The 14,370-nt window shown below is 32.2% G+C and overlaps 1 protein-coding gene across 2 annotated transcripts in view; it reads right to left on the bottom strand.

The window, feature by feature from the left end:
* The window catches only part of LOC130441193 (cell surface glycoprotein 1-like), a 162,324-nt gene that overhangs the window by 66,341 nt on the left and 81,613 nt on the right, over positions 1 to 14,370 (bottom strand). For both annotated transcript variants that reach the window (XM_056774770.1, XM_056774763.1), the window contains one exon: positions 10,946 to 11,269. In XM_056774770.1, the coding sequence (XP_056630748.1) occupies positions 10,946 to 11,269 (324 nt within the window). The remainder of the gene's footprint in view (positions 1 to 10,945; positions 11,270 to 14,370) is intronic.

Genomic DNA, 14,370 nt, shown 5'->3' with positions numbered 1-14,370 from the left:
TATGAGGATTGAACGACGGAACGTAGCTATTTGAGGATGTTATTTCAGGGAAGATCATATCAAATTATAATTCTATTGAATTAAAAAAGAATTATTCAAATCGCATCTTTCGTATTTATCGCGTATACATTTAATAACATCATAAGGTACGTATTTCGTGATTTTTGAGATGGTTCGTAGTGGCTCATTTTAATTTCACTTGGAAATTATCATTGAAAAATCTAAATGTAACCCTATTTGATGAAGCAAGGCGTACACTGAAAAAATAAAATGAGATCTTGACGCGAATCTGCATTTGTACTCTTCACAATTTAATGCTAAGCAATTTATCCGATTGAACAAAAGGTGCGAAATAGTAGAAAAAGGTAATAGAGGTCAGAGAAACGGCAATAAGAATTTCTGGTGGATTTATAATGGATACCGGCATTTTGTAGAAAGGATAGTAAAAACTCTTGATGTATTATTACATCTTAATTTGCAACTTAAATACAGGAAATGGAATAATTAGTGATTATGCACGCTTTATACAAACTTATTGCTTTTTCTTTATTCTTTACAATCTCTTGTATGTTGTTGTGAATTATCGTTTTTTCGAGATACAGTGTAACGTCAAAATGTTAACAAACATGCAAACACAATATATTCAAATCCAGATGTAAAACATACATAAAACTGGATTGTAAATAATTTATTTAAATAATATTCCATTCGGTTACGACCCAGGAGGCAGTATAAAGTAAAAAGGTCACGAAATGTATTATAACTCTCTAGGGTTCAGCGACAGATAATTTCAAACTTTACGTCCAACCCTTTTGGAGAGCGTACGCTCATTTGTCTTTCAATTTTTTCGTATAATTCCGTTCGTTATTTCACTTGAAAGAATTTATTTTTTTTTGTCTTATTATTGCTCTCAATTTATTTTTACTATTACTGTTTTTTTATACTGAAAGAATTATAAAATTCAGAAGGGTGTAGGTTACTAAAATATATTGTCCAGCTACACAACAAAATGTACGTAGTGCGATCCATGAGTTCTTAGCATAACAGAAAGAAAAGTCAGAAATAACAAAAATTATGATTCTTTTTCTCCCTTTATTCTCAGAACGTATGACTAAAGCTTTTACGCCACTATAAAAATATATGATGTATCTTTATAGTCAAAATGTTCGGGGACGAGATCAGGTCATTATGGTGGTTGTTCAATCTCTGTGAAGCCACATATGTATATAGTAGCTTTGGAAAGCGAAGCATTCTGGTATGGAGAATTGTCATGAAGCAAGCGCGGCTGATTTTACCGCATCTTTGTTCGATAATTGTTTGACACAACAGCCTTAGTAAATCAAGAGTAGTATGCCACGGTCAGGGTTGTATTTGATTCCGTAAAGTCAATCAAAACGATACCCTTGCTATCCTAAAATAATGTAGCCAACTTTTTTGGTGCTTTTTTGGCTCAGACTCTCCTTTCCTATACTTCTTAATGGAATCTCTTTTGGATGTCAATTAATCGGATTACACTTTCGTGGTTCTCGTGGCAAAGCTTTAAAAATCGCTTACAACATATGCCACTCGACGCTGCTTTTACTTTGCGTTGAGAATTCTAGGCACTCTCTTTGCATTAATTTTTATCATAAGTAAATGCTCATGAAAGATCCTTGGATCACTTGTTTTGGAAATGCCGTTCTGTGGTGCAATTTTGTTTGTTTGTAAATGCGATTCACTAACAACCATTCTCGTCCCCAGCGAAACAACTTTTACCAATTTATAATTGTTGAAAATGATGGACACAAGTCATTACAAAGTCAAAAATTTTATAAAAGCGCCAATGTCATTTTGAGATATTTTCAAAAATAACTCGACTGAGTGGTCGTTCAAGCTCCACTATAATAAAATGGATCGAAGCAAGGAGCAAGTTGAAACTTTGAGTAAAGTTTGTTGAAACTTGTCACTGATACTGACACGTGCATAATGATTATTGCGAATGCACTGTATTTACAAGGGTTGTTACTCAAGTTTTGAGGTATGGCAACAATGTGAATATTTCAAATCTGACATTGCCATCATAAAGTTTGACATTTTTAATGGTGAACGTACTGAAACATTTATGTTGATCAAAAAATTGAATAAACCGTAAATATTATCGTGCAATGATTTTTTATGACTCTCGACGTGCATTAAACCAACAGCAGTGTGCCGATCAACTAGCTTCGACTTTTGGTGATGAAGCACCATCTATGTTTCCCTGGTTTTCCGAATTCAATCGTGTTCGCACTTTGCTGCGGGATGAATTTCGTGAAAATCGTCAGTTGTGTCAGAAAATTAATGCTGACGTCTATAAGATTATGACAGGCGACGAATCATGGATCTATACATATGAATCTTAAGCTTGACAACAATAGACTGTATGGGTCTTTTAATACGAACGAAATCCAATAAACGTTGTTCGCGGACAAAGCACGAAACAAATGTCTGTTTGAGCAACGTAGAACGGTCAATATGTTTGCCTAAAGTGGTCGAAAAAAATCAGGGAAACAAATCGCAGAAGACGAATCATTCTCCACCACGACAATGCGAACTTTCACACATCAGTTCGAACAAAAACATTTTTGAACAGTCAAACATCGAATTGATGGGTCGCCTTTTTGGCATCCATGATTTTTTCGACAATCGGTTCAAACGCATAGAAAAGTGTATTGATCCTAATAGAGAATATTTTGAAAAACAATAAAGCCATATCCAATCATGACTGTTTTTATTTTTCTATCACAAAACTAGCAACCGTCGTACTATATGAGGCCAAGATCTCATGGACCGCACTACATACATGGCTGTCAATTTTTTTTCTTTCTGTATACTATTAATATAGGTATTGGTAATTTTGGCATGAAGATCCTTTTTTCTAAACGAGCAGTTAATAAACCCTCAAAGGGTACAGGACAGTTAAGACAAGATCTGCCCGCCTTATCAAAAGTTTTCTCCACTTTTCACGTTGTGTTGAAAAGTGCGCGTGGAAAAAGTAAAGAAAATTTAGTGGCATTACATACAGATGTACAAGGGAAGGAACTTTTAAATCAGAATTTGTGTGGATAAATTAATCACGACCATCTTGACTGTGAAGTACGATGTGGCTTAACACATATTGAACATTCACCATATAGCGCTGATCTAGCCCCGTCCGACTATTTTATGTTCGAAAAGCTGAAGCTACAATGAAATTGAACAGGCGAGGTACGAGCATTTTGACTTTAAAGATACATTATATTTTTATAGTGGCATAGAAGCTTTAGTTAAACTTTCTAAAAAGTGTGTGAAATAAAGGGAGAATATATTGAAGTAAATAGGACACATAAAACGGATGAAAAATAATATTGATGTTAAAAAAACAACAGAATGGAGACCCTTAGGAAACTGGCCCAAAGGAAGACCAAAAAGCCAATGGAAAAGTCAAGTAACAAGTGATCTGAACAAATTGGGAGTTAGTGAATTCTGGAGTAATACCCAGAACAGGAACAAATGACCGGTTACTAATTTTATTTATTTATGAACTTTCTTTCTGTTAGGTTAAGATCTCATGGACGGCAGTACGTAAACCAATAAAAAGTTTGTCTACCGATGAGGACGTCAAGAATACATAATATCCCAATTTGGTGTTGGAAAACAACCCATCGGTACAATATATACAGAATATAACCGTGTGAATACCCCTGCAGATAAATGCATAGGAGGGTAGTATCATCTCATCTTTAAAATCCAGGCAATCTCGCCCCTTTAACGTTGTACGAACGCGCGTGAAATCTATAATCGCTTATAGGTAAATTGATTTGATTTATAGTGCATACGTATACCGAGCGAAAGAGAGAGAACGAGAAACAGGGAGCTCCCTTTATGTTTAACAAAGTGACAGGAGAGCGAGGAGGAGTCTGGGTTGTATTATTCGGGTGCAGTCGCTTCATCGATCCATCCGATACAAACGGCGGTCGTCATGGTTACCGCATCTCGAAAACTCCGGAGTTGTGCTGACGTAGAAAGTTTCGTGAGTTTCGCATGTAACCGGAACGGGAAGCAATTTTTTTTAAATATATCATACAAAAAAGATACCGTGAACGTTTGTGAAATATTCTAATGACGGACATTATAATAAGTCAATTGATTTGAATGAATTGATGAGTCTAGTAGAATTTTTAGAATACCGCTTCTAATCTAGCAGTAGATCTAAATAATAATTTTATTTATCAAAAATTATGCAAGCTAAATAAGTATAAATATAAAATAATATTAATAGTTTATTCAAGAGCAAGAGAAATGTGGTAACAATGCACGTATGTCAAAAATGTTTGATTCAATAATTGTCTTCAAAATATTCGTAATTTAGGCTATAAAAATGAACAGGTTTGTGTATAGAAAATCATTTTTTCCAAAAATGAGATTTGTAGAAATTAATAAAACAGATAATTGTTTGTTAGACGATTTAATCGTTGTCAAATTTGATTTATTTAAGATCCGAATTAATATCGTCCTTTACCGTTGTGTCAAGCAGATGAAAATGGGATTTCATTGAATGAAACAAAATTCTTGATATGGTTTTATAAGGCAACCCTTTGAAAAAGGTTCTTAATAGGGTAGCATGGTTTGAGAAGAAAATTGGATAGTTTATACACAACTTTTATTTTATTTTTTGTTAATTATCTGATCGATAATTATAGAAAAAAATAAAATGATTTCGAAAATTTTATAGGTAGTTTCAACATTTCAGTAAGGCCGTCATATTGCGTGACGTCATAGGTATAAAAACATATGATACAAAGTAAATACGACAGTTATTTTCTCGGTTATTCTAAAATAATTATTTTTGTTGCCAGGATCATTTTAATGTAAGTTAGATTCAAATTTAACCTAATTTAATATTTTACAGAAATTAAGTTTATTATGCTTTTAATTTGTACGTTATGTAATAATTAAGAACTTAATCTATAAAAGGTTTATTTACTTTATTCTTATATAAAGAAAAATGTTTTATTTATACGTAACTAATAATTGAAAACAGTATTATAACAGCTCACGCTACGTTGCCGGCAACGATAACCTCGTAAACATAAAGCAGACAACTGTTCAATGTTTTTATTGACCCAATGACGTCATAACTGAAAAGCAATGATAATCGTTTTCTTATATAGTTGAAAATTTGAAATTTCCAATTAAATATTTAGATATTTTTTCACGTTGGATTAAATATTTTATTTTCTGACAATATTTCATATCAAAAATAAACAAAAAAGTACTTTTTGAAAAATGCAAAGTACCTTATATTAATCAATTAAACAAAACACTCGTGAAAATTTTATAGTATTCTATTGAATCGTCTTGATTTAGGTTTCTTTTATTAGTTTTTAAAAATATGTAAAATATTGACGGTTTGATCCGTTTCGGTATTTATCGGAATGAAACTTAAAAATAACCATAATAATTTTTGCTTAGCTGTCATATCTCAAAAGTAAATAACAACGATCTATCAAATTATTCATAGTTGCATTGAAATTTATAAAATAGAATTATAAATAGCTAGCAGGTAGCACACATAAAGAGAGCCAAGAGAGATCCAACGCCTACTGTAGGCGCGAAAACCAGCGCCGGTTTTTCTGCTGATGCATGCACAAACGACGTTGATTTCCTGCCACGGATATACTTGTAGTAGACATCATTATTAAATGTATTTGTATTTTACATAACACCCTTATCGATAAGGAATGTTTTCAGAAACACCTAACTGAAGTAGAAATTTTGCCAAAGAATAATGAAAATCAGAGCGCTGGAAAGCAGCTAAAGTGTTTCTCCAATAATCCATTAATTCTCCACAACTAACACAAATTCTTCATGATTATACTGAATTTCTGTTTATGTCATTTACGGTATTATTAATAAAAATCTTATCATCTATTCCCATTTCGGCTGCTATCTCGTTCCACAGCTTTTGCGTAACATTTCGATTGCTTAGAGATTTTAGCCTCTTGTCCCACAAGACAGGTCTTCTAAAAATTACGGGGATCGAAATTTTACTAACCATCATTATTTAACAAATATGTGACCACGTCAGACGCCGACAACAATCGACCAAGAATTGAAAATTCATTCCGTTAAATTCGACGGTGCCGGTTAAACTTGTTGCAGAAAAGTTTTGTCTTTGTCCATAACCATTGATAAGCTACCTAAATTATCGGAGCTTACCGTTTTTTTTTGATATTTCGTGGTTCGTTAACGCATTTTTTATCGTATTGATGATTTTTTAATCTACATTCTATATACTGAGATGTCTGTCCCATGTAAACACCATCACAATCATCTAAGTTACTGGATATAAAATATTAACTTCTTTTGGTTTTTGGTGTGTGAGATTCAAGTTTAGTAAAATACCATAATATATTTTTGAAACTGAATTTTTTTATCAATGTTCATTTAAATATATATTGAATTTTACTTCCGGCATAGATAAGCTATACAATAAAAACATTTTTATTTTCAATTTTTCAATTATTATTCTATTAAATTTACGGTTAAGTTGTCGAAATAGCAGCATTCTTTATACATGATAAAATATTTATTATGCAAAAAATGAACAAAGTCATAACAAACTTCTACGACCAATAAAATTGAAACGACGAATATCACATTTTTTTATACATAAAAATGTAACAATAAAAGTTAATATTCAATTGTCAGCAAATGCGCAATATCATTCAAAAACAAATAATACAATAAGGTCGGTGTTTTGTTTTTCATTTATCTATAAATAAAACGAGAATCTAGTGACCTTGGTACAGGATGCTAACACTGCAATACGTTCGATTTTTTTTTCTTACCGTATTCTCATTGTGTCACTGATATCATATTATAGGGTATAAGAATTTTTATTTTTCTAGGTTATATACTGTAGATAAAGCTAAATTTGAGGGAAAGATACAGAGAGAAAAATAGAGGGTGAGAAAGAGAGAAAGGGAGAGGAAGAGGGAGAGAAAGATATAGATAAAGAGAGAGGGAGAAAGAAAAAAAATTCGTTGAGTATTTTAGATGAGTTAAGGAAATTATTCATATTGGAGAAGGGATTTATTGGGTTTGGCCCTGATATAGGAAATACTCCTCTGCAGGGTTGGAGTTGTGGTGGATGGTAGAGTGATATGTAATGCAATAGGCCGAAACGAGAAATGAAAAGAGAGACGCCCGATACAAGAAAAAACGGTTCTACACAGATATTGTGGCTTCGAGGTTCGAACGAATATTGATAAAGTTTTACTTAGTGGTTATCCAATAAAGACTAAAAAAATAACAAGTAGTATATAAGGCGATCTAATAATTTTTACTTGCCAAACATACTAAGTACTTTTCTGTCTCCTTGTGTACAAAATATCGTCGAAATTTTCTCCGGTTACCGTTGGTAAATTACGGGTAATATTAAAATCTGGTCAATTCGAAAATGGAAGTTGCCATAAAATAAATCGTACGTCACTAACATACATCCTGCTTGCGGGTGTACGTCCGAACGTGATTTCCATTCGATTTCCTGTTTTATACCTTTGAATCCTTCAAAAACAACACGATTAGAACACTGACAGGCAATTTAGGAATTATATGTGTTAGAAACCTTAATAACTGTAATTTCTTTGAAACGGAAAAAGGCGCGTATTATGGAAAAAAAATATATACTGTATTTGTTTCAGGTTGAATAAGAGTTAGATAGTATTAAAAATTTACGAACAAAAAAATAACCGAAGGTGTTAGTGACTAAGTTTTATCGATTATTTTTCGACAATATTTGTTTTTAAAAGCTATAAAAAAAGAGATTTGTGAGAACCAGTACTTGAAGAAGTTGAGGAAACTACAACAACTAATAAACAAAAAATAGTATTTCGTCTATTGACTAGACAAAGAAAACAAATTCTTCTAATGAAGAGATGGAGTTTAGTTTTATACCAGATCAGAGCCTTTTGCTTCTCGTGGGGTATTCGCATTAGAGACTTGAAAAACTAGGACCAGGAGAGGTCTAATACACCAAATGAGGAATGAAAATTAATAAAATATAATGTCACGAAGACACGAAATTCTCAAATTAGATTAATATTTTAATAAAAAATAGTTCGCAACCTTTTTAATATCAATATATTATGTCGTATATTTGCTATCAAGAAATACATAGACTAATACCAGTTTCAAAGGATCAATTTCGTAATTCGTGTAAGCCCTTTAGTGCGAACAACAAAAAGAGCTTATCCAAAGAACAGCTCTTTTAATAACAAAAATGAACGTTTACATAAAAAAATTTTAATATGCCCGTCTACTTTTCAGCAAAATCTCATTTAAAAGCACAAAAGAAAATGGGGAAAATACTTCAACGGCGACATAAAAGTGGAAACGCTACCAGAGTTCCAATTAGGGCGTCTGAGTGGGGCAGTGGGACTGAGCGTTCACGAGTAGTTTAATAGGAGTCTTGGGAAAGCTTTTCGAAATCATTGCCACGTTCCCTTTGCGGATGTAATGTCGTTTTGGAGATTAGATACAGCTCTTAAACATACGTGACTTATGTACTCAAGTAAATATAAATTTCGTTTAGATTTTAATATTTGTCATAAAATAGAAGAGCTCGTTTATAAGAGATAAAATAGAATATTTGGAAATAAGGAAAGTACCCAATTGAAAATAGGATTCGGGAAACTCAAAGACATTGAATCAAATAATGATTAATGTGTAATATCATCGACATTTAGATGCACACGTAAAGAAAAAGAAGAAATTATACCGAAAAATTCCTATAAATAACATATGGAACAGCATAGGCAAAATTGGCGATCCTTGTAATGCTGTTTACATAGGACAGACGTGCTAGTGTTAAGTAATAAGATTAAGAAGTCATTAATTAAAGAAATTCAGAATATAAGAAGAAAATTTTCAGAAAGAGTTTACATACACTCCAGATAAAAAGTTTTTGGCTACCTCATAGTCCATTCATTAAATTTCAAAATAATACACTTGTCAAGCGAAGATCGAATTGTCTTAAAATCAAAAATAATAGTGAGCGTTATTTTTTTTACTTTATACGAGCTCATGTTTATATTTTGTCGACGAGTACGACAAATTCACCCCCTGAGACGCAATAACGTGCTGTGATTTATTCTTTTTGACCCAAAACATCTTTTTGTGAAGTTCGTATACGAATTCGTTCTCGCAAAGTCGGCAATAAGTCTTCGTAGTCTAGGCAAAAGTAACCCTACCATTGCCATCAAACTACAAATACCTCGTAATGTAGACTATAATGTGAAAAAATGTGCATCCATGAGGAGCATTGGCGATAGAAAACGTTCAGGACGACCCCGAAAACCCACAACCGCTAAAGATAAGCGTATTGTATTGATCAGTAAACGTGATCGACGACTAACGGGTCCAGAGAAAGGAGCTATAAGATTAATTAATCTAGGAATCTAGGGAGATTTAGAGAAGCCGGCCTTTTTAGAAGGCTGGCAGTGAGGAAACAACTTTTAAGATGTCAAAAAAACATCAAGAGGTTGCAGAAGGATAAAAAACATAAAAATTTGTAAGTTCGCGGGTCAAAGAAAGAACGTAGGTTGTATTCATGTATTCATCTCGACTGTAAACACGACAGAGGTTCGGTGATGGTTTGGAGGAAGGGCAGACTGAATATCTGGAAAATTCGGAGGGATTTTAAGGAGAGCTATAAAAAATTAAAAAATTAAAATACGTTTTGGCCAGCATTTGATTGGAAAAAAAAAAAAATATTTTCCAGCACGACAACGATCCCAAGCATTCATCGAAGCTGTACAAAAAGTATTTGAAAGTTTTGGAAAGGAAGAATGTTTGGCCATCACAGTCGCCTTACCTCAACCCGATTGAGTTGTTGTGAGACAAATTCTTAAATATTCTTTGAAATATAAATATCAAAACCGATCGTATTATTTTCACATAAACTATAGGGCAAAGACTTTTGATCGGTAGTGTAAATAAAAATGAAAAAAGACCTATATAATTTAAAGAAAATATCTGCTGACTTTTGAATTAGAAAACAACTATATGTTTTTGGTTGATACCGCGCCGAATATTGATCTTCAAAGATTCACGATCTTTGAAGATCGTCGATCGATCTTTTTTAGTCGATACCGAAATTTTCAGTGGCCGTGTTCGATCATTCAGAGCGATCTAACATCTTCTCGTAATTTAAAGTAAGATTGACACTATGCATATTCCCAAATGATCTGATGAGATCCAACTAGGTCGAAACCGCTCAGCGAATTTCGATTTTCCCCTTGTAATTATAAAACATTGAACACGAGCTGTTGATAGATGAAAATAACATCACTCTACCCCCTTTAGATAGGGGTTCATGAAAAATGTGAATTTGTGAATGCACTTGACAAAAACAGTGAGGCTGTCCGATAGTTATAAAAAATCTTTCCAAACGTTACAGAGGGAAAACTGAAAGTTTTTGGTTCACAAATCCGTAAAATTATGAAAGATTCTCAGTTTGAAATCCTTTTATCTGTTAATAAAAAAGCTCCTTGGAAGTCATTCGAAAAGGAAAATTGGAAAATAAAAAACATGTCGTTAAAGATTCATTTTCTGCTGTATTTTCCCTGAAAACCTAAGAAGTATGAGTAACGAATAAGGGTAACGTTTTCATCGAGATTTAAAGGTTTTCGAAGAAAGAGATGTTAGGGAATTACTGTTGTTAGTATTAGAAGAAAAACTATTTCAAAAAGTTATAAAAAGGAAGCGGTAATTAGTCATTTTTTAGTAATAATATATTTCAGTTAAGTTAATAAATATTCCTTAAACCGGACGTGACAGAATTTTTTTATTATTTTTGCTGGATAAAATCCACTTTGCTTCTAATAAGAAGAATAATTTTTCGATTATTTTTCATATATATTATATAAAAAAAGACGCTTACCTCTTCTGCTACTTCTTTAACGTCCCCGTTCTTCTCGGAATCCTTTCCGGGTTTCGATTTGTCTTTCTTGGAAAAAGATATACTCCTAAATGACCATTTCTTTTTCTTCTTTTCTTTTTGTTTCTTTGCTTCCGCCGTTTCTTCTACTTTATTTTCTGTACTTTCCGGCGATTTTTCCGTTTCATTCAAATTATCTCCTACGGATTCCGAATCCGGTGTTTTAGCATCTTCCGATTCCGATACGCCGTTCTCTTTAACTTCTGCTACTTCTTTTTCGGCATCTTCTTTTTCGGCGGTGAGTTCTTTCGCGGTTTCATCTTTTTCCTACAATAAAAATCAAACGAATTCATTAATTATCGAGTTTTTAATAATAAAATAGTTATTATGAAAGGCTAGGTTCATTATTGATTTTATTTACACAGAACCATATTTTTCCTTTTTTTAATATTGTTATTATTAATTTGCTGCTAATGCTGGGTGCCAACAGATGATCCGATTGGTGCAGCAAATTTTGAAGCTGATGATATTCAACGCCTCCTACAGCATGTAATAATAGCAACAGGGTACTAATTTGAGAGTCTTTAGGCCCAAGTTTGTCACGTCAACATTATTTAGCACCGTGAAGGCTTTATTGCCCCATATACGATAGTATATGGGGCAATATATAAATTGTATAAGGATATTTCAGTGTTTTTGATCGATCACACATGTTGTTAACATATTGTCATTTGGTCTCTACATGTAATAATAATGATGTAACATGAAAAATACCCAACCCCTCGTTTCTGAGTTGTAGGCCTCATCAATTAAAAATTCATAATGTTCGATAAAAAATTTAGATAATATAAGTTCTGATTTCGCAACATTAAAAGCCTATAATTTAGGAACAAGGGTTCGTATGAGAATTTTTTCACATTTCACATCATTATTTTCACTACTCACTGCCGAATTTTTTGCATCAAGTCCCGGAATACCCTGTATATGTCATATTTTCGAAGCGGACTGGTATCTCCAAGAAAAAAAAATAGTCGTCATGACTTTTGTTCCAGCCCTCGTGTGTGGAAAAGCGCGTGTTGTAGTTTAAATATCAAACATCTCAATTTCAACAGCTCTGTTAATTGTAGTTAATATGCCAGATAAATTTCATGCGAATGCTCTAAATTGAACAAGGATGTTTATCTTTTCAGACGTTTATATTCCAATTATGTTAAAATGAAAATGTGGTTAACAACCAACGCGATATGACGGTTCAACATTCTTGAATTACTGTAAATTCGACCATGGCTCGCCAACCATATGAGTAAAAAATTATACTTTCTGTACTGGTATTTAGGTTAATCAATCAATCAATACAACAATTCGTTAATTTGAAATATGTTTATTGATCAACACTATTATTATAAGCTCATAATTCAACAACTTGGCGCCCTTTAATGTAGTCTATTAGTGTTTTATGTGTCATAAAACAGTCTACAAGAATTTATTAGTAAAAAATAACTTCCGTTGTTCGCGTTTATAGAATAATTATTGTTCTTAACACTTTTTAAAAACTGGTCCGAGTATAAGTACCCCTATCGACTATCAGTGGGGCAGGTAAGCTGAAATTCCTGGAACAGTTGGTGATATTCATACAGACGCGCGTTTCGATAATCAAGTTAGCGTCCTCAGAGACTGAAAGTAAACTGGTTATCGAAACGCGCGTCATACAGTGTAATTGTGTGAGTGTTGATGTAAACAGTGTATTCAGTAGAGCAATTATTATTACCCAATTATAAGTAAATATATTCATACTGGGACAAAGTTCTAAAATTGGCTATATAAATCAATCTGCTTTAAAAACCAAGAAAATACATATAAATGAAATTAGAAAAAGTCATAAATACATTATGGGGTTTCTTGTATTAATTATAATGTTTTTTACATGGGACAGATATCCTCATATTGAGAAAATAGATAGAGAAGTCAACCAGAGGATGAAACAAACTGTATGAGTAAAATAAAAAATTCAAAGTGAGAAAGAAGAAGACTAGCTTTAGAAACGGTTGCCAAAACTTTTCAGGAGCCCGTTTGTTAATTCTGATCCTTAAATAAACCTCGAGTAGCAGTAGTAGACTGCGGCAGTCGACGATCACTGAATCTACTTTAAGAAATGTCAATTTTTACTTGCGAAATTTCATTTATTCCTGACAAATTTTATTCTATTTTATAAAATATTCATTGTGAAATTTGCGAGATTTGAATTTTTTACTGTGGAGCATGTTTCTGACCATGAAATTTGATATTTTCTATGTAAAATTCCCGAGATCTTTTTTACTACAAAAACTCTTTGTTTGCTGTAAAATTTCATTGATTTTTTCAATATTTCATTTTACTCAACTTATAACAAAACTGAAATCTACTTTGTGAAGTAATGAATTTTTGTTTTGAGAATCTATTCCTCCTGTAAAACTTGTATTTTTCATTATAAACTTAGATATTTTCTTCGTAAGATTGAATTTTCCCTAAAAAAACTGAAATTTAGGTTTTTATTTGACTATTTACCATAAAGCTTAATATTTTTTGTTAAATTCCGTTTTTCCAAGTAAAAACATGTGAAATTGAATTTTTTTCTGCAAAATTTGAATCAACTCGCGAAATTTAGAATATTTCTTGTGAATTGTCATTAATTCCAGTCTAACTTGATTGAAAAATTGAAAAATACATTGTAAAATTTCAGTTTTAACTGTGAAACAAGTATTTCACCATAAATTTTGATATGTTTTCGTAGTAAAATCGGATTTTCACTATAAAATCTGAACCTTTAATTTTTATTCAACATATTACCATAACACAAAATCTACTTTGTGGAATCTCAATTCTTCTTCTGAAATTCCAGTAATTTCTGTTCAACTTGATATGTTTTGGTAAAGTATTTATCGTGAAAATCTGTAAATTTGACTTTTTACAGTGAAACGTGTCTTCACCAAGATAGTGTCTATTCTTTATAAAAATTGATGAAAAATATTTGTAAAATTAAAATTGGCAAAGATAAAACATAAACTTTCAAATTAAAATCATATTTTTGATACTTGAAACTAAGTTGTTGATAGAATATAAATGCGAGACGTGGACGTGCTTTTACACTACCACATACTTCAACTTCTACGTCAATAAAAGTTGTTTCCTCAGCTTCGTCAATTATTTGTTTTTCAAGATATTCAAATATTAGTTCACTACTATTTAGATTATAATATCAGCGTCATAAGTCATTTTAACGTCAATGCTGTTTCGTCTATTACAAATGGAATATCAAAATAGAGAAGATTAAAGGAATAACAAATATTCAAACACCACTCAATATTTAGGGTAGTTGGTTCAATCATTGGCTTTGCTTTGTATTTTCAATTTCAAATAATATCGTGTTTCGCTCATTATCCGTTACGCGA

Source organism: Diorhabda sublineata, chromosome 1, assembly GCF_026230105.1.
Source record: "Diorhabda sublineata isolate icDioSubl1.1 chromosome 1, icDioSubl1.1, whole genome shotgun sequence".
In the NCBI taxonomy this organism is placed as follows: domain Eukaryota; kingdom Metazoa; phylum Arthropoda; class Insecta; order Coleoptera; family Chrysomelidae; genus Diorhabda; species Diorhabda sublineata.
This window is presented reverse-complemented; position numbering and strand designations above follow the sequence as displayed.